Below are 24,099 nucleotides of genomic sequence, written 5' to 3' on the forward strand. Positions count from 1 at the left end.
CTGAGGGCACATATGGAGGAGACTGGGGCAGGAGGGGATGGTGGTGGACTGGGGTAAGGTTTGCCCTATGGGGTTGGGATGATGGCAGTGGGTGGCAGCGCCTGGGACCGGAGCGTGGGAGCCGCGGCGGTAGCTGGAGCACCGGCTGCTGTCCCGTGTGCCGGCCAAGCAATAAACCAGCTGGTGCACGCTCGCTCTGCCTCACCTCTCCCTTGGCCCCGGTGGCATCATGAGACCCTGCAGCACCATGGTGGGTACACGGCACAGCTCCAGCCTCACGGTGGGGATCAGCACCGGTACCCTGGTCTGTGGCAGCAGGAAGGGAGGCTCAGCCTGTGCCAGGGCAGGCAGGTCCCTCCCACCCCGGCGCTCCCGTCAGGTGGTTTCGCACCCCTTGGCCCTGGTTCCAAAAAGCATTTCCTCCTGCGCGGCAGTGGTAAAAGCCTCCGTGGGGAGGGCTGGGGCTCACTCACTGCGCTGCCGGCGGCGGCCATGGGGTGCTGGGGCCCCCTGCATGGGTGCTGAGCTATCCCACACCACACTGCACCGCGCTCACTGCCCGGCATGACCCAACCGCGGCACCTGCAAGGATGAAGCGCTGCTGCCCGGGCGCAGGATGGGTGAGTGCGGCTGTGCCCGGCACATGGCACTGGTGGGGGTGATGGAGAGCAGGGTGGGTATGGGATGAGCACAGTGCTGAGTGTGCCATGTGTTTGCTGCATGGCCTGGCACTGGGGTCTGCCTTGGCCATGGGGATGGCAGGCACAGCCATGGGAGCTGTGGCTTCGGACACGGGGCTGCAGGGAGGGCACAGCCATAGGGGCTGCCGGTGCCGAGAGCCAGGGCTGATGCTGGCACACGGGCACAGGAGCCGAGGCTGCACCAGGGCTGCATTGGCAGGGATGGTGTTTGCGCGGCACAGGATGTGGTGATGGCTCCTGTGCCTGCAACGGCTCCTGCCTCCAGGCACCCGCTCCCGTGCCTGGGAATGCGGCAGCAGCTGCACTCGGCAGGGCCCCCATGGCAGCGTCGCAGCTCCGGTGGTGACTCAGAGTTGCCGATGGCAGCCGGGGCCGCGGCTGCCGCCTGGACGTGCCAGCACCGCTGCAGCGTGCGCAGGTTCCAGTCTGCCACTGGGGTTAATGGAAAATGATTCAGTCACTGCTATCGGGGCCATCGGCACTGGGAAATCCTGCCCCCGGCGAGGAATCCCCTGCCCACCAGCCCATCCCTCACCCCCAGCACTGGGGGTGCCGGCACAGGCACCCCTTTGTCACCCTCACTGCGGCTCCCATGGGTGCAGCAATGGTGCCCCAGGGCAGGGGAGTGTGAAGCTGAAAAGGGGTGAGGCGCTGGCACAGGGTACCCAGAGGAGCTGTGGCTGCCCCATCCCTGGCAGTGCTCAAGGCCAGGTTGGACACAGGGGCTTGGAGCAGCTGCTCCAGTGGAAGGGGTCCCTGCCCGTGGTAGGGGTTGGAGCTGGAGGAGCTTCAAGGTCCCTTCCAACACAAACTGGTCTGTGGTTGCTGGCAGCTTGGCCAGAGGAGTGTCACCCACCTCCCAGGCACCATCTGGGCATGGAAAACACAACAGGAGCAGCTCTTCTCCAGCTCCATTGAGAAAGCAGCATCTGCCTGGGGCAGCTCAGCGCTGGTTTTCTGCCCATCTTTCTTGTGCTTGACGTCTCCCACCATCAAATCTCACCAGAGAACGAGCAGAGGCCACGGGCAATGACCCAGATATTTACTGTAACCAGCAGCCCTCCTGCCCCTCTGCTGGGATGATTCAGCCGCCGCAATCGGTGCCATCGGCGCTGGGAAATCCAGCCCCCGGCGAGGAATTCCCTGGCCGCAGCCCCGGGGGTGCGGGCGCGGACACCCCCGGCCCCAGACGGGGCTCCCCCTCCTGCAGCGCCGGTGCCCGGAGCGGGGGAGCCGTGACCTACTTTGGACGCACGTACGAGGTGCGATAGCATCGGGGTGAGCGTGAGCCGGGCACGGCTTCCTCCGGGGGAGGAAATCACCTCCTCTGTGGGGAGATAAACCCCAGGAGCGTCAGCGTTAACCCCCGTGCGGAGCATCCTGCCCCAGCACCCGGGGGGCACCCGACGGCAGCCCCATGCACAGGGATGGTGCCATGGCCCCTGCAGTGCGTGTGCCCCTCGGAGCCGTCAGGAACAGGGGGAAAGCTCAGTGCAGGGGGCACTGTGGGGCATTCCCGGCCCCACATCCGCGCTGCCCCATGGCACGGGGCTGCAGCCGCCCCCTCCCGGCACAGAACAGCACCAGGCAGGCTCGGTCCTGGCTCTATCATCCAACGTGCCCCGTTTCCCTGACTCCCGTCCTCTCCCTGCCCGCAGGTGATCCTAGCAGTGCTGTGGTTCGCAGCGGGTGAATCGCAGCCCCCAGACCGCCGGGACTGCGCCGTGCCCCGGGGGCAGCGGGTGCCGGTGCGGCTGCAGAGGCACATCACCAAACCCCGCTGCCCCCTCGGCATGAACTGGGTGGAGGCGGTGCGCCGGTGCTGCTCCCAGTGTCCTGCAGGTGAGAGCTGCCTGGCCAGCGGCTGTGGCACACCGGGATGTGTGTGCGGTCACATCCTTGTCACCCTATTGTCCCCACAGGGATGTTCCTGAGCAGCCCCTGCTCCAGCCGTGGCAACGACACCAACTGCACCTCCTGCTCCGCCGGCACCTTCCTCACCCAGCCCAACACCCTCACTGAGTGCCAGGCTTGCTACGAGTGCGACCACCAAAGTGAGCCGGTGCTGTCTGTGCCAGGCTGTGCCATGCTGCATGGCACCGTACCACACTGTACCACTCACCGCCTGTTTCCCACAGCTTTCCAGACCGTGCTGACCAACTGCACAGCCACCAGCAACGTGGTCTGCGGCTGCGAGCCCGGCCGCTTCCGCCAGTGCCACAACAGCGCCTGCACCGAGTTCTCATGCCAACAGTGTGACCCCTGCGCCGGGCGGCTCATCCTGCGGCCCTGTGAGTGCTCTGAGGCTGTGCCATGCTCCTGCTGGCACTGCTGCCCCTGGCCCTGACACCCACCCTCTCCCCAGGCTCAGAGGCACAGGACACAGTCTGTGGTGGCTGCAAACCCAACTTCTACTCCGAGGGCACGGAATGCCGGCCGTGCCACACGTAAGTGCTGACCCTCCCATGGCACGCATGGCACAGCATGGTACCTATGGCTCCCCTCTTCTTGCAGGAGCATCCCGGAGACGTGCGGCAAAGAGTGCCAGCGGGTGTGCGGTGTCAGCGGTGGCCAAGGTGCGGGTTTGGCAGTGGTGATGGTGCGGGGGACACTGCACCGGATGGCTGATGGTGATGCTCCTGCTCTTCCTTGCAGGCTCAGGGCTGGAATACATCCTGCTGGCGCTCACTGGGCCCCTCTTTCTGGGTGCCCTCGGTATCTACCACAAGAGGAAGCGTCTCCAGCACAGAACCCCAGCAGGCAGCCCCCTCACCCCGATATCCAGCCCTGTGGCCATACCACAGTGCCAGGTCAGTGCCCAGGGGTGGGACAACCAGTGCTGGACCCAGCCACTCTCCCCACTATTGCAGCAGCATGACAGCAGCGTGGCAAGGCAGAGCCCCGTACATGAGGCACTACTGCGGGGCCAGCCCTGCGAGCTGGAGCCCTCTGTGCCCCCGGAGCCCCGCGGCACCCTGCTGCAGGGCAGCCAGCTCTACGCCGTCATCGATGCTGTGCCGGTGCGGCGCTGGAAGGAGTTCATGCGGATGCTGGAGCTGCGGGAGGCAGAGATCGAGCTGGTGGAGCTGGAGGTGACCCACATCCGCGACCAGCAGTACGAGATGCTGAAGCGCTGGTGCCAGCAGACCAGCGCTACCCTCGACCGCATCTTCACCACGCTGGAGCGCATGGAGCTGGCCGGCTGTGCCGAGGTGCTGCACCGGAGCCTGTCAATGGGACCCTGACCTCTGGTGCTGCGCCCCATCAGAGGGAGGAGCCTCAGCCGAGCCGTACCCCTAAGTATTGTTACTTATGCCGTGTAGACATTTTATGTCAGTTTTACGTCCCCTTCCTGCCTGCCGGCCCCCCCTATTTATATCCCCCTGCTCCCGGGGCCAGAGGGGACCCCGCATAGCGGCTGCCCAGCCCCTCGCAGGATGAGGGGGCACCGAGCCCCTTTGAACCCATGGGATAGTTCTCGAGGCCGCCCGCAGCCGGCGGCACGTGCCCCCACCCCAATAAAGTGGCACGTTCTCCATCCGCCGGTCAGGGTCATCACCACGGGTGATGCTGGTGATGCTGGTGCTGGGGGCCATGGGCAGGGGGTGGCGTGGGCAGCCCCAGGAAGGCGCGGGGCACTGCTGGGGGGTTTATCGGTTTAATGGCAGGGAAGGCAGGCGGGCCGGGGCGAGGGGAGCCGGGAGCCGGCCTGGAGCAGCTCCGGAGCCGGACGGGGCAGGACTGGAGCCGAAGATGCTGCAGCCGCAGCGGAGAGCGGTGCCAGCGAGGAGCCGGCAGCGCAGCCAACCCAGGCGCTATGGTGATGCCGGGCAGCACACAGGGAGCTCGCTGTGCACAGAGCAGCACGGGGTGGCTGTGGGCTGGTGGCAGCGGGACGGGGCTATGGATGGCAGCAGGGGCTCCTCTGGGTCGGGCTATGGAGCCGTCCGCGGAGGGAGGAGGGTGCCGAGGCGCGTCCTGGTCCATGGTGGGACCTGCTGGCCTCCTCCCACCACGAAGAGCCAGGGCACGGCATGGCGTGGCTAGTGCTTGGCTATGTCCCCCTTCTTGAGGATGATCTGCCGCTGCCAGGGTGCCAGCTTTGTCTCATCGTACCCGAGAGTCCTTAGCTTTTCCGACTGCTCCTTCTCCTTCTCCTCCTCCTCCCGCTTCAGCTTCTCCTGCTCTTTCCTGCTCGGCAGCGGAGGGCACGGGGTGCCACGGTCACCAGCGCTGCCGCAGCCACCGTGCCCACCTGCCCGCCCAGGGAAGGGGCTTGTGGCACTCACCGTTTCTGCTCCCTGCGAAGGCAAAGGCAAGAGCAGGGTTAGCGGAGCCACGGCCGCAGCCGCCCCGTGCTGCGTGCCCCGGCCCCGGCTCACCTCTCCTCCTCCAGCTTCTTGCGCAGGATGTCCCTCCTCCAGGCCGGCATGCTGGCCAGGCGCGCCTCCTCCTCCTGCTCCTGCAACAGACACCGTGTTACCGGCACCGCCGGCAGCCCACCCGCACCACCGGCCCCACGGGGCAGCGGCATCCCCGGCACCGCTCATCGACGCTGCCCGTCGCTACCGGCCTTAGCCAGGGGAGGAGGAAGGAGTGCGCGGCGTGGCCAGCCCTTCGCAGCACACCACAGCTTTATTCACTGACACGCGGGGGCTCACACCGCCCCGGCACCGCAAACACCCGAGGGGAGGCTGCGTCCCCGCACAACACACACCACAGCAAGCGGCACACCGCAACCTCAGCCTGCGCCCAGCGCAAACCAGCACCGAGCCCTCCGCTGGGCTGAACCCGAGCACCGGGTCCTGCCACCACCGGCACCCGCTCGCAGCCAGCCCCGTGCCCCACGGCCCTCCGCATCCTGCCGGGCTCAGGTGTCGAACATCTCCACCTCCTTCTCCTTCCAGAAGGAGAAGCTGCGGTCGATGAAGCGACAAACATCCTCCTCGCTGAGCTCGCCCAGCTCCGGCACCGGTGCCGGCGCTGCGGCCGCTTCCCGTCGGGGTGCGGGCAGGGCGGGGGGCTCGGGCGGGCTCGGTGCCGCCGTGGGGGGGCTGTCCCCAAAGAACTCGAGCACCAGGTCCTCAAAGCCGTCGCACCAGCAGCGCTGACCGGCCTCGACCCGCTCCAGCGCGGCGCGGTGGAAGCGGCGCACCCGGTGCCAGCTGTGGCTGCCCAGCCGGTCAAACATCTCGTAGCAGAGGAGGTGGCGGAAGCGCCGCTCCTCGGGGCTCAGCGGCATCTCCAGCAGCTGGAAGTAGCCCAGCATGAAGAGGTCGAGGGGGAGGCTGTCGTGGGGCACGGGGGAGCCGCCGACGTGGGGCAGGAAGTGCTGGGGCCAGTACAGCCCCGCGGTGCGGCTGAGCCGCCGGAGCTGCCGGCCTGGTACCCGGCGGGCGATGCTCCTCCAGCGGGCGAGCAGCCGCCCCCCCGCCCGCCGCCCCCCCCCCGGCCGCGGCCGCCGCTCCTCGCCGGGCACCGGTGCCAGCACCCGCTCCCTCCAGTGCTCCAGGAAGAGGCAGACTGCGCGCTCCTTGCGCGCCTCTGCGCGCTCCCGAGGGCTGCTCGGCCGCGGTGCCCATGCCCCGTACTCCTCCTCCAGCACGGGCCGGCGGGGGCTGCCCGGGGGGTGCGAGCGCTTGCGCTTGGGGACCCTGGGCACGGGGGCTCTGCCCGGCCCCTCGTAGGTGGCTTTGAGGCTGCGGACGGACACTCCGCAGCCGCGGATCTCGCGCTGGGCATCGTGCCGGGCACCGGGGCTGCTCCCGGGCCCCAGCCCCCGGGAGGGCACATCCGGACGGGGCCCCGGGGCCGTGCGGAGCGGCAGCACCCGCAGGGTCCCCATCCGCCGCTCCACGTACCGCACATCCTCCTCCTCCTCCCGCATCCGCCGCCCGGCGGCTCCCGGCGGCCCGGGCCGGACCGGGGGGGGCGAGCGGCTCCGGGGCTGGGGTGGGAGAGAGGGCAAAGGGGCTCCTGAGGCTGTGCCATGTGCGCCTCGTGCCACCGGCACCGCGGTGTGTGCGTGTGAGGGGTCCCTGCCTTGCAGCTGGAGGTGATGCCACACACACCATGACACCAGGGCTGGCATGCTCACCACCACTCATCACTCAGAGCCCCCTTACCTTGCGGCGCTGCTCCTCTTCCTCCTGCATGCGGAGCTGCAGCTTGCGCACCATCACCTGCCGCTTCCACTCGGGAATGGGCCGGCCCTGCTCGTCGTGGCTCGGCACCAGCGCCTCCGCCTCCACCGCTGCCCCGGCGCCGGCCACCGGCACCGGCGAGCTCCCGTTGAGCACCGGCTCCGGTGAGCTGCCTGCCAGGCAGCGCGGTGGCCCAGTGGCCTCAGGGGTGGCCGGTGGGGTGGGTGTCCTGGTGGGTGATGGGGAGGACACCGGCGACTCTGCCTGTGGAGAAACAGAGCACAGGGGTAGGTGCCCACCCAGCCACACCGCACTGTGCCAACGGCACCCCTGTCATCACCACCACCTACGTTGGCCCCTGCCTGGCCGCTGCCGGAGAAGACGGTGGTGAAGCCTTTACTCTGTGGCGTCGGCTTGAGGCTCTTCCCAGCCTTGATCTCGGCCAGCAGCTCCGAGTTGTCACCGGTGGGGGACATCATGTTGAAGGACTTGGTGCCTGGTGGGACGCAGGGTGGGCAATAAGAGCCCTGCTGCCAGCAGCCCCTGTTGCCCTGGGTGCCCTGCAGGCTGGCAGGGCACAGGGGTGGTTGGTTTATTGCCCCCCCAACTGGGAGCCCCATCAGAGCAGCATACTTCATCCCCCCCACTGCAAGAGCCTGTGGAGGGACCGGTCCATGCCTGGTCCAGCAGGGTAGAACAGAGCCATGCTGCCTCACTGGGGAGCTGGACACCCTACAGCCCCCAGCACGAATGCACCAGCATCCTGCACCAGTCCCACACCATCCCCATGGTCTGCACAGCACCGGAGCACAGCAGCACCACCGGCAATGCCCACACCCCACGAGCACCCACCGTCCGTGCCAGCCATGAGCGGGTCCCTAGCGGCCCATGGTGCTGTGCCAATGCAGAGCCCCCTCCCTGCTGCCCACGGCTCAGAGCACTGTGTGTGCTGTGGGCACTGCCATCCGGCACTGCCTAGACCCCGCGGCCGGGGAGCCGGTGCTAATAAAGCATGGGGGGAGCAGCCGGTGCTCACATGGCAGGGTCACGCCGGATGGCTGAGCCGGAACAAAGGCTCTCTGTGTGCAGGGCCTCACCACTGCCAGCCCTGCCCGGTGGCCTCGGCAGCCCCACAGCAGCACTTGGGAGCCGCGTGGCATCTCCTGGCGATGCCGCGGCGAGGCCTCAGTGGGCCCCATTGGTCATGGATGTCCCATGGCTCCGGCATGGGACGGGGCCAGGTTGGCCCCTCTGGCAGCCCTGAGCAGGGGGGTGCTTAGGGCTGCGGTACTTACTCTTCATCTGCCTGAGCGCCTTTCCTCCTATGGGGACAAGCAGAGAGGCGGCACAGGGCGCGCGGCAGAGGAAGGATTTGGCCACCGCCAGACAAGAGAGAAGAGAAGCAGGCAGCAGTGAGAGCAGGCAGGGGCGGGCGGGCAGGGGAGCCCCCACACCGACACCGGAGGAGAGAAGGACAGAGAGGCCGTCAGGAGCTGCAGGCCATGGTACCGCAGGAGATGTGCCGGTGCTGCGCGGCAGCCAACGGGACAGTGCCCGGGATCGCTCCCGGATCCTTGCCACTTACTTCCAGTGGAGGATGACGAGCGGCGTGCACCAGAGGGGGTCTCGGCCGTCATCGGTGGTGGTGGGGCCGTGGCGCTGGTGGCATCGGGCAGTGGTGGCGGTGGTGGTGGTGGCGGCAGCTCAGCACCGGGTTTGCTCTCCCCATTGCGCATGGTGTCCGCTGAGATGGGTGACGACTGGAGGAGAGCAGGGATAGGCATCACACGGTGCCGGTGGTGCTGAGCCACATGCGAGCTCATGGCACAGGCCCCAGCCTCACCTCCTCACTGTGTGCCATCCACCGGGGGCCGGGCTGCTCGGCTGCACCGTGCCCCAGGTGCTTGTAGTAGTCACCGGTGCTCGGCTGCTTGCCAAAGCTCCTCGACCGCCGGCTGGAGTCCACCCTGCGCAGGCCCTCGGGGCTGCTCTCGCGTGATGCCAACTGCAATGGGGAGCGTGGCTTACACGGCACGGCCATGGGCCAGAGCCACAGCACAGCAGGGCCTTGGGCAGATGCCAGCATGGGGGAACGGCAGGGACATGCCCCAGGGGTCCCCTTGGCACACGGCTGCAGTAGGGGCTGTGTGCCAGGCTGGCAGCATGCACTGTCAGTGCCTGGCACTGTGACCCCCACCCCAGGCTGTGCCCAGGAGCCTCCCCTGGGATAACCCCGTGGGAATGGGAGTGCCAAGCCCCAACCCTGTGGATTACTGGGAGCTAATCCCTTGTGGGGCCAGGGCCTGGTGCCAAACCTCCCTCTGAACAGGGCTCTGAGGCAGCGCAGCCCCGGCTCACCCCGGCACATACCACAGCGGCTTTACTGCAGGGCTGTGCCCGCTCCATGGTTTATGGTGCTGCGGCAGCACAACCCCGCGCCCCGTGCCCCATGCCAGGGGCCCTGCTGTTTGCATTTCCCCATGTGCCATCCCCACCCGTGGCACCCGCACGGCGCTCGCCACCAGCACCAAGTCAACAGGCGCCATCTCAGTGCTTCCTGCTCTGGGTGCCGCGGGCACGGTGCCAAGCACGGCTCCGGCTGTGGCAGCCCCTGTTTGGTGTGGGGTCTGCACTGCCCTGCCCCATTGCATGGGTGCCTGTGCTGCTCCAGCGCGGGGCTGGCATCTCCTCAGGGCAGCTGTGGTCAGGGCCACTCCTTTAGTGCTGAGCCAGGGCCATGCACAGGGGGTACAAAGGGGTCCTGAGCCTACACAGCGCTCTGCCAACCCCCTGCCCCATATACCCCTGTCCCCTATAGCACTGGGCTATGCCAGCACCCTGGCCATGGCCACGCACCAGGTTCCTGCCACCAGTGTGGTGCCCATAGCTCTGTCTGGGGGTCAGGACACCCCCAAGCCCCCCACACCCCACTGCCCCCCCAGCCCTGGGGGCTGCACCCCTCTTACCTGTGCCCACCCGGCTGAGCGCTCTCAGCTGCTGGCAGCTCCGGCTGTGCCACCCGACACCGGCAGCACCGGGACACCGGAGCCGGCCGCTCGGGTTGCAGCCTGCGCGGCTGCGCACACCCAGCACGGTGCCGGCGGCATCGCCCGGGACACATGGGTGCGGCTCACGGTGCCGCCAGCCTGGCACCACAGCCGAGCAGGGCCCCAGTGCTGTGCTGGGGCATCGCTGGGCACTGCTCACTGCACCCCAGTGTGTGCCAGCATGGTGGGCACGTGGCCTCAATGGCCAATGTCCCCTCCCGGTGCCATGGAGAGCCGATGGCTCCATAGGGATGGGTGCCCATGGCACATCCCTGTGCAGTGTGGGCAGCAGTGCCCGTACCTCTCGGCGCAGCTTCTGGCTCTCCACGTGCCGCAGGTTGTTCTTGGCCCGCACGTAGATGTCTGCGGTGTGGGGTGCGGTGGGGGGTGCGGGAGCAGGGTACCCAGGGGGTGGTGGCGGTGGGGGGGGAAATGTGGGGGGCGGCGGTGGGGGGACACCCTCCCCTGCAGACCCCCGTCCCCGCGGCCGCGTCTCAGGGTCCAGCATGTCCATGTACGCCTGCATGTCCACCAGCGCCGGCTCGGGCACCCCTGCGCAGGGCAGGGGGTCAGGGGGGGCCGGCCCCATGGCCCCTGCCCCACACCCCACGGCCCCACACTCACGGGAGGCTGGAGCCCCCGGGGGGCAGCCCCTCTTGTCGCCGGTGCTGGACTGGCTGGAGTGGCAGGAGTCGTAGTTGGACAGGGTGCTGGTGGGGGAGCCCACCTCGAATCGTGCCTGCGGTGCCGAGGCCGTGGTGTTGGGTGAGGACATGCCCGAGTCTGGCTGCCGGCACTCCCCATCGGCCGAGGGGTCCCGCGACAGCACGCGGTGCTCCACGCTCTGCCGGCACAGCCGTGGGGTCAGGCACAGGGTGGGAGCGATGGTGCTGCCATGTGCTGAGCCCCACGGCACCCCCGTACCATGTTCTCCACAGTGCGCAGGTACTGCGCGCAATGGCTGTGGCCATTGTAGTCGGCGAGGTCGGCCGCGGTGTAACCATCCTGGTCACGGATGCTGAGGTCGGCGCCGTTCACCACCAGGATCTGGCAGCACTGGGGAGAGTGTGGGCACATGGTGGGGCTGGAGCTTGGCTCCCACACCCTCCACCTGCTCCGGCTCCTTGCCGGTCCCCAGCACCCACCTCCAGCTCCCCGTTCTCGGCAGCATCATGCAGCGGTGTGCCGCCCCAGCCGTCCGCGGTGATCTCCCCTCCGTGCAGCAGCAGCCAGCTCAGCACTTTGGCATGGCCGCGGCTGGCAGCGAAGTGCATGGCTGTGGCACCCTCGGCATCGCGCTCCGACAGGCTCACCGTCGTGAAGCTCATCTGTGTGGTTATGGGTTGAGCGCCGGTGCTGAGCACCGCAGGCCGTGCCCTTGTGCTGTGTCACCCCATCGCATTAGGGGTGCCATTAAGACCCTAATGGCTCTTACCAGCCAGACGATGACGGTGTTATGGCCCATCTGTGCCGCAGCGTGCAGCGGGGTCATGCCGTCATGGGCACGGGCATGGGGATCGGCACCGCAGTCCTGCACCAGGTACTGGATGATCTCCAGGTGGCCCTCCTGGCAGGCGAGGTACAGTGGGGTGGCCCCGGTCTTGGTCTGGGCACTCAGTGTGCTGCAAGTGGGGCACAGGGCTCATCACCCATGGCCACTGCACTGGGACCAGGGTACAGGGTGCAGGGGCCATGTGGGACACAGGGATATGTGGGACATGGGGACACGCAGGAGCACAGAGGGGATGCTGGCTGGGTCCAGGCAGTGTGGATTGGGAACAACCCACCCCACAGCTCCCCACTGAGTCCCCGCACAGTGGTGGCCACTGCGGCGGGAGGTCACTAAGTTAATCAGCCTGCTTAGGCTAAGCTCCTTCCTCCGGCTCTTTTTGGACACTGCAATTTAGCCCTGTTCTTAAATAAGCAGCTTAGGCAGCACCGGCTGCAGGGCAGGGAAAGGCTGACCCACACCACGCTGACCCACACCACTCTGACCCACACCATGCTGACCCACACCACACTGACCCAAACCATGCTGACCGGCACCAGCATCCCCCCTCTGCTCCCGGTCCTGAACTGCACATCCCAAATGGCACAGCCTGTATCCTGCAGCCCTGCACCCCACAACCCCCATGTTCTGCATCCCCCATCCCGCATCCCTGCTGTGCAGGAAGCTGTTTTGTTAAGCGCCCCATAAAAACCCCTGTTGAATATTTAAAAGAGGAAGAGCAATAAATACTCTGCTCTGTTATCGCAGTGATCGTGGGCCCTTAATAATTGATCCCTGTAACTGTGAGACGGGCCCGTGGTCAGCTCTGCCTTCCCATGGCACACACCGGGCTGGCACAAGCAAGGGCCGGTGCTGGGGTGACAGAGGCTGGGCTGGGGTACAGGGAGCTCTGGGGGCACAGGCACACATCCAGTCCCTGGTTGCCGTTTCCCACTAATAGAGAAGGGGCTAAGCCTCTTGGGAAACGTGGGTAAACTGCTTTGCCAGATGGCCTCGGCCGCACACTGAGGCCCCGGCTGCTGGGACCCCACAGGCCGGGGCTGAGGTGGGCTGGAAGTGCCAACATCCCACCGCGGATATGGGGATTGGGTTTCGTGGCTGTAACGGAGCCTGCGGGGCCGGGAGCGGGGCCAGCCCTGAATAATTCAGGGGGAAGGCGTCAACGGCAGCACAGCAGCCCCGGCAAGAAGCGTGAAAGCCAACGCCAGCACCGCGCTCACCGGGGCCAATGCAGCGGGCACAGAGCAGGAGCTGTGGTTGGGCTGGGGCTGGGCTGGGGGTCATGGAGGGTTAACTCCCCCTCCTCACCCCCCACGGGACTGAGCTGACACACCTGGGGAAGGGGATAAAGAGCCGGGGCTGGGGCTGGGGAGGCTGTGGTGGTGCCGGTGAGTGCCTGGGGATACAGGGCCCTTGCAATGGGCTCTGCCTGGTGGGAAGGAGGGGGGGCTGACAACGTGGACCCCAGGGACAGAGGGGTCTTGAGCCCCAGTTCATCTCTTGCATACTTGGGACCCTGCGGATGCCGTGTGCCCCCCTTGCATCTGCATCCGTTCAGCCTGCCGGGCATGGTGTGGGGCAGCGGCCCCGGGGCTGGGGTTCTTTCTATCGGCCTCTGCCCACCGCAGCAGCAAACTGGATTAGGGGCCACCTAATCCCTGCGCGGCCCCGAGGCCAGGCCTGGCCCCTGTGCCCGGGGGGTGCTGAGCCGCGGCCCCGGGGGCACTGTCGGGAGGCGAACGGGGAGCACGAACCGCGTCCAGCGGGCGGAAGGGTCGGGTCCGGAGCGGGGAGCGGCCTCTCCCCGCCGGGCAGCCCAACCATTTACATAACACACGGACAAAGGCGGCTGTGTTATCGCCCCGAGGCAGCGGCCCCGCGGCCGGCAGCGGGGTTCCTGCCAGCGCTCCCCGCTCTCCTCCTCGCCCTTTCAGGGCCATAAAGCAGGTGAGGCTGCCTGCGCTGATAACGCTGCGTTGCCCTTGGAGCTGCCGATGTGCTCGTCCCCGGGGCTGGCTCCTTGCCCGGCGGCCGGGGGAGGGATGGGGCAGCAGTGGGGACCCGAGCCCCGGCTGCCCCTCTCTGCTGGCAGCGGGGCCGTTACCTGGGGCAGTGTCCCAAGAGGAGTCGCAGGGAAGGGAAATCCCCTTTGGCCGCGGCGTAGTGGACGGGCAGCGCTCCCGTGTTGGTGGCTGCTGTGGGGTCGCTGCCTCCGAAACGGAGGAGCCACTCGATCACCTCGTGGTGACCGAAGCGGGCTGCCAGGTGTAGGATGGTGGCACCGGAGTTGTCTGTATCCTACGGGAGGAAGCGGGGTGGCTTTTGGCACCCGGCACCTGAGCCCCACGGCAGAGCAGCGTGTGAGGGGCCGCAGGGCACCAGCCAGAGGAGCTGGCCCCAGCAGGGTGGGCTGGCTGGGATGGAAGTCCCGGCCACGTAGGGACAAGCTCATGGGAAGGACCATGGGGCAAGAGTGGGGCCTGCACCCGCAACCAGCGAGGGGTGAGTAAAGCCCCCTTGTTCCGCCGGTGTGGGGCAGCCCTGGTCTGTGGGAGCGCACTGCAGAACCCCGTTGTGCCGTCACTGGAGCCTGCCCCACCGCGCTGACCCCGTCCGTCCCGGTTAATCCCCGGCCCCTCTGCCACCTCCTCTTCCTCCTCCCCATCACATGTCCTCAGCTCCGGCCGGCCCCGGACAAGCCGCTTACGGCCCCGGTCCTGCCGTTGTGTAACCCGGGAGGGAGGCTCAGTGCGCCCCTCGGGGCTCAGCCCCTCCGGGGCACCGGGTGCTCTCCGGTCCCGGTGCCGGCCGTGCCCCCCCCTCCGCCCCGCCCCGGAGCGGCCGAGGATCGCTGTCCGGGGTCCCCTCTCCGCCGGTGTCCCCCCGCCCCCCCCGCGCCCCGCTCGCACCTGCACGCCGCAGCCGCCCTGCGTGAGCAGCCACTGCAGACAGCCCAGGTTACCGGTGGCGGCGGCGTCGTGGGCCGGTGTGGCCCCGTTCCGCGCCCGCGCGTCCCCGCGCAGAGCGGCCTCGGCCGCCAGGAAGCGGAGGCAGGCGAGGCGGCCGTTGCGGGCGGCGTGGTGCGCGGGGGAGGCGCCCAGCGCGTCCCGCAGCCCCGGCCGCAGCAGCCCTGCCGCCCGCAGCCCCCGCAGGGCCTCCACGTCCCCCTGCCGCGCCGCCAGCAGCGCCCGTTCCAGCGCCATCCCGGCCCCGACGGCACCGGCCCCGGGCCCCGCCGGCCCCGGCCGCCGCTTGGCACTGCGCGGAGCTCCGGCCCCGCCGCCCCCCGGCCCCGCCGGCTCCACCTCCTCCTCCTCCTCGCCCGGGGCCGCCCCTCCGCCCGCCCCGCCCGACGGCTGCCGGAGCTCAGTGCCCGCGGCCCGGGGCGGTCGCGGTTTGCTGCGCTGCAGCGGGGATCGGGGTCTGCTCGGGGACCTCACGAGCGGCCCGTGTCCGGTTGTCGCCGCTGCCCCCCACGGGCCTGGGGAGCTGCTCCCCTCTTGCCCTGTGAGTGCCTCCATCACCGCCCCGACGTGTGCCTGCTGCCCCGGCAGCACTGAGGGGAACGGAAGGCCCCTGGCCGGCATGAGCCGCCTCGTCGTGCCGCGGGGGAGCCGGCATCGCGGGCACCGACGGCGGGCAGCGGTGGTGATTACCGGTTACGAGCAGTGTGGACGGGTCGGGAGTGCCCCGCATCAGCACCACGGACAGGGACAGCGCCGCACGTTCAGCACCGCGGACAGCGACGAGCCCCCCCCTCCCGTCCCGTCCCGTCCCGCCCCGTCGGCCCATAAAGGCGGAACCGGTACCGGGGCAGTGGAGCGCCATGTCCCCGTCGGCGCTGCCGCTGCCCTGTTCCATAGGCTGACAGCTCCGGGACACCCCCTTCCCCCCCGGAACCCCCTTCCCCCCGTCCCCGCAGCTCCGTCCGTTCCCATCCATGCACCGGGGCCACAGCCCCACGGACACCCCCGTCCGGTCACCACCGGCGCCCCGCCCCGCGCAGGGCCCCTGGCCCCGCCCACCCCGCCGGCTCGGGGGCGTTCCCAGGCGCTGCCAGCCAATGGGGTTCGAGGTGGGCGTGTCCCCAGCCGGGCGCGGTGCTGCCGCAGCGCCGGTGCGGGCGGGGCGCCGGTGCCGCCATGTCGGAGCGGGGGGCCACGGGCCCGGGCCCGGCCGCCATCCAGGTGTCCAGGTACGGCCCCGGGGCACCGGGAGGGGGGCAGGGATGGGGGGGGGGGGATGCGGGCGGGGCCGGGCTCTGTAACCGGGGAGATACCGGCGGTGCTGCCTGCGTCCGGCCTGCACTGGTGCACGCTGCCGGCACCAGCATCACTGCTGCCTGCATCCGGCCTGCGCTGGTCCACGCTGCCGGCACCAGCATCACTGCCTGCGCTGGTGCACGCTGCCGGTACCAGCATCACTGCTGCCTGCATCCGGCCTGCGCTGGTCCACGCTGCCGGCACCAGCATCACTGCCTGCGCTGGTGGACGCTGCCGGCACCAGCATCACTGCCCGCACTGGTGCACGCTGCCGGCACCAGCATCACTGCTGCCCGCATCAGACACAGCAGAGCAGTGCTGCTCTCGCCCCATTGCGTGTGAGCTGGGCAGGGTGTGTCCCGGTTCTTCTGCCTTTTCCTGCTCTGGCTCGCTCTTGCCAAAGCTGGGTCCTGTCCAGGCCCACATGCAGCCATTGCCCCATAATCATCGTGTCTCTCATTTCCTCCTTTGTTTACTTGATGCTGGCAGACGCTGCTGGGATGCTGTTATCCTGGCCGAGCTGGCTGCCCCTGGCACAGGAGCGATGCCTCCTTCCCCTCCCAGCAGTAATTTAGGGCAGTTTCCGCTGCCGCTCGCAGGAAGCCACGTGCAGGCAGTGCCGGTGACGTTGCTGGCACCAGTGTGGTGAGATGGCCCAGCAGCTCATCCGGTAGGGCCACAGCAGTACTATGGGTGGCTGACCCTGGTCAGGGGCACGGCAGCACGGTGTGAGCTCCCATGTTCCTCCCCTGGCAGGATCATGCGACCGGATGATGCCAACTTTGCTGGGAATGTCCATGGGGGAATCATCCTGAAGATGATTGAGGAGGCAGGAGCCATCATCAGCACCCGCCACTGCAACTCCCAGGATGGGGTGAGTTGGTACCAGCCTCTGGCTCAGTGACTGACCCCCCTGCTGTGCCTCAGGGGTCTGGGGGGCTTCCCATTTGTCCTGCACTGGAAGCACTTGCTCCTGAGTGCAAACCACAGCTGCCGCTGGAGCATGGGCCTGGTTTGAGGGTTATCCCACTGACATTGTTTTACAAGCAGAAACGATGCTGCTGGTAATACTTTAACTGCCATGAAGGGCAAGTCCGAAGCAGCCTGGTGTCAGTTATGGGTGGGGAAGGAAGCATGGCCATGGGCTGATAAGGTGGAGGTTGAAACACCGGAGCCACATGTGGTGCGTGCCGGCCCCAGCGCCACGGCTGCAGTCCTACCCTCACTGTCCCACATCCACAGGAGCCCTGCGTGGCCGCGCTGGCGCGGGTGGAGCGGACGGACTTCCTCTCCCCGGTGTGCATCGGTGAGGTGGCCAATGTCAGCGCCGAGATCACCTACACCTCCCGGCACTCGGTGGAGGTCCAGGTCAATGTCATGTCCGAAAACATTCTGACAGGTGAGGGGCTGCCGGGAGCTCTGTGCCAAAGCACCAGGAATACCGGTGATGAGCCCGGAGCTCGTGGTGCTGATCCCGTCCTCCGGCAGCATCGGCAGAGGGAGATGCTGTGTGCTTACTGAGAGGGCTGTGGTTGGGCAGAGGCAGCCAGGCTGGTTCCTGGGGACTGCAGCTCCATTGATGGCTTGTAGGGAGGAACAGTGAATCCCTGTGGGCTCCTCCTGCCTCATTTGCAGCTTGTGGAGGCCTTTGGTCTGAACAAACCCTTTTCCTGCTGTTGCTGAGGCAACCGGCTCAAATTGCCTTCCCAAAAGTGCATTGTCACATCTGCTCCAGGGCAGGGGCCTGCCCTGTGCCAGTAGCATCACCAGGGTATGGCCAGGTCCATACCATGGCAGTGCCGGTGGTAGAAGCACTGCTGGTATTGGCACAGTCACCCTTTGCCACCTCTCCTCCAGGGGCAAAGAAGGTGACGAACAAGGCGACGCTGTGGTATGTGCCACTGTCCCTGAAGAACGTGAACAAGGTTGTTGAGGTTCCCCCCATCCAGGTAGGACAGTTTGTGTTACCTGCCCCCATCAGCACTGCCAGCAGTGCCAGTGGCTTTTCCAGCCCCAGGATGTGGGTTCTTACCAGCTTTTCCTTCCAGTATGCAAGAAAAGAGCAGGAGGAGGAGGGGAAGAAGCGTTATGAGGAGCAGAAGCTGGATCGGCTGGAAACGAAGCAGAGAAACGGAGATGTGATCTTCCCCATCATCAATCCAGGTACCACAGGCTGTGCTGGGAGGATGAGCTGGTCCCTGAGGCAAGTCCAGGCATCCCTGGGCACGCGTGTGCTCTGAAACAGTGCATCAGGGATGGGAGTGTGGAGGGGGAGCCGCATGGGCTGTGACCCTGCTGGTTGGTGGGGGGATGCCCTCTTCCAGAGCACGGGTCCTTGGGCAGAGGGGGTGTGTGGGGATCATCGGGGGGTGATGTGGGATGAAAGATGCTCAAATGCTTTTTCCCCTCTGTTTCCCTGCTCACAGACAGGCAGACGAAAGGTAAGGCTCTGCCGGCGCCGCTGGTTTCCCTGCACTAAGCACCTGCAGCATCCCTCGCTAGGCAGAAGATGCAGGCACTGAGAGCAGTGTTCCTCTGTGGCAGTCAGTGTGAGCTCTGTCGGATGGACTTAGTGGCAAGTCAGATGTCAGCCGTGTGTGCTAGGGCTGGGGGGCTATGCCAAGGGGCAAACATGGCTCTTTGGAGGTGTCACTAAGCAGCAGGTTTGGGGAGGAGGGAAAGGGGACAGCCATGGGCTGTTTGAAAGCAGAAACAAACTAAGCTGCAATAAGGTTGGTGGGTGGGCATTGGAGGGAGGTGGCAGCCATCAAGTGGTGAATAGTCTGCTTCTGGAACGTGCCAGCTCCCATTTAAACACTGGTTTAAACACTCTCCAGCTTTGCACACAATAGCTCCATGTTTTCTTCCTTCAGATGGTTGAAGATGGGGCCATGCAGGTGCTGACCAGGCAGCTCTGACCTCTGCTTTGCTCTCTTCCCCCCACCAGAGCCTCACACCGTTGGCTACAGCCAGTCCAGCCTGATCCATCTGGTGGGACCATCTGACTGCACACTGCTGGGCTTTGTGCATGGAGGTGAGTGAGCACTGCCCCTCCAATGGCTGCCCTGGCTCGTGCCCTGAGCAGAAGCATGGTCTGGGGGTGATGCTGTTGTCTCTGTGTTCGGGGGGCAGGAAGGTACATGCACCATCCGTGAAGTTCAGTTTGCTTCAGCTGAGATAAAAGCTTTGTCTTTCTTAACGCTTGGAAAAGGCCCTGAAAATGGATGCTCAAAACACAGATCCCACAGTGTTGCCTCCATCTCTCAAGTTACAAACCTGGGTCTCTGAACCCTCTGTTCCCCCAGGGGTCACCATGAAGCTCATGGATGAGGTCGCTGGGATTGTGGCCGCCCGTCACTGCAAGACCAACATCGTCACTGCCTCCGTGGATGCCATCAACTTCCATGAGAAGATCAAGAAAGGTACCAGGGTGGCAGTGGGTGCTCTGTGGTGCCACATCCTGGCTCCATTGGGTGCTCACACTGGCAGAGAAGTTATTCCCTGTTAGACTTGTCCTTATGTGGCAAAGCTCAGCTCAAGGCTTAAGCATAAAGCCCAGGGGCCCCTTGCCCCCTTCCCCTGACAGAAGCAGGGTCATCACCATCCCCTCCATGCTTCGCAGGCAGCGTCATCACCATTTCGGGGCGCATGACCTTCACAAGCAATAAATCCATGGAAATCGAGGTGTTTGTGGATGCAGACCCGTTCGTGGACGAGGGTCGGGAGCGGTACCGAGCCGTCAGCGCCTTCTTCACCTACGTCTCCTTGAGCAAGGAGGGGAAGCCCCTGCCCGTCCCACAGCTGCTGGTAAGAGCTCTAACTGGGCTGGGAGCCAGTGGGGCAGAGCCCAGCCAGTCCTGCCCAACAAACCCTCCTCCCTTCCATTATTCAGCACACAAATATGTGTGAGGAGCCTTAGGGTTGCCTGGGTTTGCTTTGCTATTTTTACACCCATTTCCTATGAAACTTGCCAGATTCTGTTCCTTTCCCATGGGCGAGGACAGGCACCGTGTGGGCTCTGCAGCTTCCCATGCCACACACAGGAGGGGACCCTGTGCAGCAATGGGGTTCCTCTCCCCATGGTGTCCCCACTCCAGCCTACTTTAACTCTCCCGATCCCATGCAGGAGTGCGGTACCGGTCACAACACACACTGTGCAGAGCATGGGGGGTTCCCATGACCGTGGGGTTACCACATAGCCACAAGGCAGCTCACATGGGTTCATTGCTCCCTTTCTATCCCCTCAGACAGAGACGGAGGACGAGAAGCGGCGCTTCGAGGAAGGCAAGGGCCGGTACCTGCAGACCAAGGCCAAGCGGCAGGCGCAGCTGCAGCAGGCTGCCCTGCACTGACCCGTCCCACACCGCAGCCATGGTTCCTGTTCGTGTCGTGTCCGTGCCCTTCGCCTGCCGCCGGAGCCGCCGCGGCCGTGCCGCTGCTTCACTGCTCATCGGTTCAGCGCCATAGACCTCGTGCTTTAGGTGGCTTCAGCCATTGGCCTCTGGAGCTGTTCCCACTGTTGAATCCCAATGGAGGAGGTCCCTTATCCTGTGCCGGAGCGAGATGGATGCGGATGGTGGCACAAGGGACGCGCGAGGCCAAGAGTCTGTGTGATGCTGTGTTATATGTGCTGGTACATCCCGAACCAAAGCTTCTCACGTACGATCCTTGGGTCGTATGGAATGTCTGGGACCGTCCCGTTGACATCTGTAGGTAGATTCTCTGTGCACATCTAACTTATTTAAGGAATCCTGTGGCATAAATAAAGTCTGTTGTTGCTGACTGGGATGAAACGGGTGCTCCTTTGGGGTTGGGAAGCAGCAATTGGGTTTAGGAGCTTTATCCCCAAGCATTGTGCTGCTTCCCCGGTTGTCCCTAAGCCGGTTCCTCACGGACCGGAGGAAATCCGCCTGTTTTAACGGGGATCACACTCACTGATGCTATGGGGCTGTGCCCTCACCGGGGCCGAGCAGCCGCTGTCCGGTGTTAACGGGCGGCCACCCCCTCCCGCACGCAGCCCCGCCTCCTGTTCCCACCGCGCATGCGCGGGGCGGAGCCCCGTTTCCCAGGCGACGCGGGGCGGAGCGGGCGCCGCCATGATGGCGGCGGCGGAGGGGTGGCGGCGCCGGCTGGGCCGGGAGGCCCGAGCCAGCCTGGCCGCTTTCCTGCTGGGCGCGTCCGTGGCGGCGCTGCCGGCGGCGCTGGGCTCCCCCGCGGCCGCCATGGGCTCGCCCGGGCTGCGGGGCCGCATGGCCATAGCGCTGCACGGAGCGGGCGTCAACGCTGCGCTGCTGCTGCTCTACCCGCGGCCGCTCTACAAGGTACGGGGAGCGGGGGGCACCGGAGGTACCGGGGGTACCGGGGGTACCGGGGCTCCCCCTCCGCCGGTTCCTCCCTCTCCCCCTCCGTTACCCGCAGGTCGCCGTCCGGGCCTGCTTCCTGGGCTTCGCCTTCGGCTGCGGGCTGCTGCTGAGCGCCGGCCGCTCCGCATGGCGGCACTTCGGCTGGTAAGGAACGGGCGGAGCGGCCTTGGCCCGGGGCCGTGCGGGGCTCGGCACAGCGCTGCTCCCTGCTCGCCGCAGGTACATGTGCTCCCTGTCGCTGTTCCACTACTCCGAGTACCTGGTGACGGCCATCAACAACCCCCGCAGCCTGTCGCTGGACTCCTTCCTGCTCAACCACAGCTTCGAGTACAACCTGGCCGCGCTCTCCTCCTGGGTGGAGTTCACGCTGGAGAAGATCCTGTTCCCAGGTGGGTCCCTGTGTCCCTGCGAGCCCCCATCCGGTAACAACCGGAGCCCGGCTTAGCTGGGCCGTGCTGACTGCAGGGCAGGGATGTACTGCGGCCTTGAGCTCTCTGTGTTTGAAACCGGTGTTGGGCCTGGGGGTGAAAGGAGCACCCCTGTGCTCTCACATGTAAGGTTGTCTTTGCCATGTTTGCCACCGGCACGCTTTGAGCTGCTTCAGTGGTACAAAGAATGATGCTCCAGTTACATCTGGGTGTCTTCTTTTGACCTGGAATACATTCAGATCAACAGAACCTTGGTCAATCTGCAGTGCTTCCTTTTGTGCCTGGGAGAGGGGAGATGTTCTCCTTCCCTGCTTCATAACAGCTGTGCAGCTCCCTGTATCCAGACTGAGCACATCCTGACTCCACACTCTAGAGCCATGCTCCCTTTAGGTCATACAGACTCTGTGTTGGGGTGATTCCGTGCCAGGAGCTCCTGCTTCTCTTTGTGTTGGTGTTGGGATGGCAGCACACAGAGCCCTGGCTGTGTTTTACCCATTGTCATGCTTTGGGATGTGGGGAAGAGCCCACCCAACCCTGTGCATCACAACCACAACCAGTGCAGCTGTGTTGTGACCCGTCCTTTTTGCCTTGCAGAGCTGAAGCAGATCACCTGGCTGAGCACCGTGGGGCTGCTGATGGTGATCTTTGGGGACTGCCTGAGGAAAGCAGCCATGCTCACAGCCGGCTCCAACTTCAACCACATAGTGCAGAATGAGAAGTCAGATACTCACACTCTGGTGACCAGCGGGGTCTACGGGTGGTTCCGGCACCCATCCTATGTGGGATGGTTTTACTGGAGTATTGGAACACAGGTACTGTATACTGCGCACTCGGATACTCTCATAACCTGAGGTTTCCTTCTTAATGCTGCCCCACACCCCTAAAGGGATGCAGCCTGCTGGTGGTCAGCAGTAGGGGTGATCTGGCTCCCACCAGCACATAGCAGTGATCTTTGGGAGGACCCCATCACCTTGACTGTATGTGTGGAATATGCAGGGGTGGTAAGGCCAGGGTTGGAGGCAGAGCACCACTGAACGCTCAGGGTGTGATCTGCTTGCCTGTAGCTGGTGTCCACAGTTCCCTTGCACCCCCAGGGACAAAATGCCTCCTGTGAGCGGTGAGGCTCAACCGTATTCCTGCCAAACACCGTTTCTGTGGACAGCAAAGGAAACTCCATCTCCGAGTCCTGGCCAGAGGGTGAACTGCTCAGTGTGTGGGGACGGGGGCAGCCCTGGTTCCTCTGGTGGTGACAGTGGTGCTGTCTGTTGGCAGGTGCTGCTCTGCAACCCCATCTGCGTGGTGGGCTATGCCCTGGCATCCTGGCGCTTCTTCCGGGAGCGGATCGAGGAGGAGGAGATCACCCTCATTCACTTCTTTGGAGAAGAGTACCTGGAGTACAAAAGGAAGGTGCCATCGGGTCTGCCTTTTATTAAAGGAGTCAAAGTGGAGCTGTAATGCAGGTGCAAACCAGCCTGGCAGAGCGGACGCTGGGCTCCAGGCGCCGCGGGGCGAGGGAGGATGCGTGGCACCGGCACCGGGATGGCACATCCCGGCTGCCCAGGAGGAGCTGGCGAGGGGCTGTGGGTCAATACATGATCACAAGCTCCTTCGCTCTCCTCGAGATCAGTCCTTTGTTGCACATTCAGGGATCTTCCAGATAACTTAGCCTGTAGCGACCCTAAAGAGAACAGAGCCCTCCTGCCTGCTGAATGGTACTGGAACGCCTCCGGGCACAGCTCTGCCCTCCCCATGCAGGAAAGGCCCCTGGCAGCAGGTCCTTCCTGTGGCATAATCCCATTCTAGAGCTTTCTGACCTCGCAAGCCGGTGGCACAGCGTTAATCCCTATAGGCCCCATTCCACAAGCTGTTGCTGGGGTGAGTGCAGGAGCCGGCTCTGGCTCTGCGGGCACAGGGAGCTGCCCTCTGCCTGCTGGGGACCCTGGCACCGGCCGGCTCCATCCCAGGCATCTCACAGGGAGAACCCTTCCAAGCACGTCTGACACGTGGCAATGGGGTCCTGCTCCCTCCTCCCTCTGCTGCGGGTTTGGGAGCTGCTGTTCCCACTGCCTCCGTTCCCTCTCCCTGCTTCCAAATCGGCTGCTTCCTCTCCTGCCATCCTGCAGGGATCCCAGGGGTTGGGTTGGGAGAGGACAGCGGCTGCTGGGCTCACCCAGGGCTTTAGAGCTCCAGATCCTTGCCTGCTTCTATGGGCCATAGCTGGGATGTCGGCACCGGCAGGAGCTGCTTCTAGGGGACTTCTCCAAAGGGGGATAAAGCCTGGCTAGCTAATGCTATTTTAGACATTGCCATTTTGGAAATGGTTCCTACTCGAGCTTTGTGGTATAACTTACCCTGTCCTTATATACCAAAGAGGATCACTGTTTTCTTGAGTTTTGTGTTAATTCTTCCTAGCTGGAATGGAAACGAGCTGCTCATCGGTTCACGCTTGGGGCTTGCAGGGTGCCTTGGTGGAGGTGCTGTGGAATGGCTCAGGAAAGGGGGGTGCTGATGGAAATGGCTTTGGTTTGATTTTGACTTCTTTTTATATAAAAACCAAGAGAAGATCTTGTCAAGCTCTGTCTGGTGCTTATTTGGGGGTCCATGGAGGGGCCGGGGGCCATCAAATGGGGAACCCTTCCTGGCTT

The 24,099-nt window shown here is 65.4% G+C and overlaps 4 protein-coding genes across 8 annotated transcripts; 3 read left to right on the forward strand and 1 right to left on the reverse strand.

The window, feature by feature from the left end:
* The first annotated feature begins 22 nt into the window (after positions 1 to 22).
* On the forward strand, positions 23 to 4,223 carry TNFRSF25 (TNF receptor superfamily member 25). Its single transcript, XM_031044285.2, has 7 exons — positions 23 to 620; positions 2,360 to 2,543; positions 2,624 to 2,755; positions 2,840 to 2,992; positions 3,067 to 3,148; positions 3,216 to 3,277; positions 3,357 to 4,223. The coding sequence occupies exons 1-7, from the start codon at positions 591 to 593 to the stop codon at positions 3,944 to 3,946; spliced, it is 1,233 nt and encodes a 410-aa protein (XP_030900145.2). The 5' UTR covers positions 23 to 590; the 3' UTR covers positions 3,947 to 4,223.
* Positions 4,224 to 4,345: 122 nt separating this feature from the next.
* On the reverse strand, positions 4,346 to 14,604 carry ESPN (espin). Of its 2 annotated transcripts, XM_034068396.1 has the most exons (15): positions 14,311 to 14,604; positions 13,506 to 13,699; positions 11,327 to 11,513; positions 11,037 to 11,219; positions 10,816 to 10,947; positions 10,561 to 10,735; positions 10,193 to 10,485; positions 8,688 to 8,849; positions 8,430 to 8,604; positions 8,140 to 8,166; positions 7,195 to 7,340; positions 6,827 to 7,108; positions 5,084 to 5,163; positions 4,991 to 5,002; positions 4,346 to 4,892 (listed from the first exon to the last, which is right to left on the reverse strand). In XM_034068396.1, the coding sequence occupies exons 1-15, from the start codon at positions 14,602 to 14,604 to the stop codon at positions 4,745 to 4,747; spliced, it is 2,490 nt and encodes an 829-aa protein (XP_033924287.1). In that variant the 3' UTR covers positions 4,346 to 4,744. The 2 variants fall into 2 exon arrangements, with proteins under 2 accessions (XP_033924287.1, XP_033924286.1); XM_034068395.1 differs by lacking the exon at positions 8,140 to 8,166.
* Positions 14,605 to 15,487: 883 nt separating this feature from the next.
* Positions 15,488 to 20,451, forward strand: ACOT7 (acyl-CoA thioesterase 7). Of its 4 annotated transcripts, none has more exons than XM_034068613.1 (10): positions 15,488 to 15,596; positions 16,420 to 16,537; positions 16,906 to 17,062; positions 17,521 to 17,612; positions 17,712 to 17,826; positions 18,090 to 18,104; positions 18,611 to 18,697; positions 18,969 to 19,085; positions 19,286 to 19,470; positions 19,911 to 20,451. In XM_034068613.1, exons 1-10 carry the CDS (start codon positions 15,544 to 15,546, stop codon positions 20,013 to 20,015), a joined length of 1,044 nt encoding a protein of 347 aa, XP_033924504.1. In that variant the 5' UTR covers positions 15,488 to 15,543; the 3' UTR covers positions 20,016 to 20,451. The 4 variants fall into 4 exon arrangements, with proteins under 4 accessions (XP_033924504.1, XP_033924505.1, XP_033924507.1 ...); XM_034068615.1 differs by lacking the exon at positions 15,488 to 15,596 and adding an exon at positions 16,195 to 16,333; XM_034068614.1 differs by lacking the exon at positions 18,090 to 18,104.
* Positions 20,452 to 20,745: 294 nt separating this feature from the next.
* On the forward strand, positions 20,746 to 24,021 carry ICMT (isoprenylcysteine carboxyl methyltransferase). Its single transcript, XM_034068654.1, has 5 exons — positions 20,746 to 20,984; positions 21,082 to 21,170; positions 21,246 to 21,415; positions 22,049 to 22,266; positions 22,727 to 24,021. The coding sequence occupies exons 1-5, from the start codon at positions 20,760 to 20,762 to the stop codon at positions 22,907 to 22,909; spliced, it is 885 nt and encodes a 294-aa protein (XP_033924545.1). The 5' UTR covers positions 20,746 to 20,759; the 3' UTR covers positions 22,910 to 24,021.
* The last annotated feature ends 78 nt before the right edge of the window (positions 24,022 to 24,099 follow it).

This window comes from Melopsittacus undulatus, chromosome 12 (assembly GCF_012275295.1).
Source record: "Melopsittacus undulatus isolate bMelUnd1 chromosome 12, bMelUnd1.mat.Z, whole genome shotgun sequence".
Lineage (NCBI taxonomy): Eukaryota > Metazoa > Chordata > Aves > Psittaciformes > Psittaculidae > Melopsittacus > Melopsittacus undulatus.

Bases quoted from the DNA above. Each gene is read 5' to 3' on its own strand.
- TNFRSF25 (XM_031044285.2), top strand. From the start codon at position 591: ATGAAGCGCTGCTGCCCGGGCGCAGGATGG. The intron at 2,756-2,839 runs GTGAGCCGGTGC...TGTTTCCCACAG, and splicing joins CTACGAGTGCGACCACCAAA to CTTTCCAGACCGTGCTGACC. The intron at 3,149-3,215 runs GTAAGTGCTGAC...CTCTTCTTGCAG, and splicing joins GAATGCCGGCCGTGCCACAC to GAGCATCCCGGAGACGTGCG.
- ESPN (XM_034068396.1), bottom strand. From the start codon at position 14,604: ATGGCGCTGGAACGGGCGCTGCTGGCGGCGCGGCAGGGGGACGTGGAG. The intron at 11,220-11,326 runs GTAAGAGCCATT...ATAACCACACAG, and splicing joins ACACCGTCATCGTCTGGCTG to ATGAGCTTCACGACGGTGAG. The intron at 7,109-7,194 runs GTAGGTGGTGGT...GTTTCTCCACAG, and splicing joins GCGGCCAGGCAGGGGCCAAC to GCAGAGTCGCCGGTGTCCTC.
- ACOT7 (XM_034068613.1), top strand. From the start codon at position 15,544: ATGTCGGAGCGGGGGGCCACGGGCCCGGGCCCGGCCGCCATCCAGGTG. The intron at 18,698-18,968 runs GTGAGTGAGCAC...CTGTTCCCCCAG, and splicing joins GCTGGGCTTTGTGCATGGAG to GGGTCACCATGAAGCTCATG. The intron at 19,086-19,285 runs GTACCAGGGTGG...CATGCTTCGCAG, and splicing joins CCATGAGAAGATCAAGAAAG to GCAGCGTCATCACCATTTCG.
- ICMT (XM_034068654.1), top strand. From the start codon at position 20,760: ATGATGGCGGCGGCGGAGGGGTGGCGGCGCCGGCTGGGCCGGGAGGCC. The intron at 20,985-21,081 runs GTACGGGGAGCG...CGTTACCCGCAG, and splicing joins ACCCGCGGCCGCTCTACAAG to GTCGCCGTCCGGGCCTGCTT. The intron at 21,416-22,048 runs GTGGGTCCCTGT...TTTGCCTTGCAG, and splicing joins GGAGAAGATCCTGTTCCCAG to AGCTGAAGCAGATCACCTGG.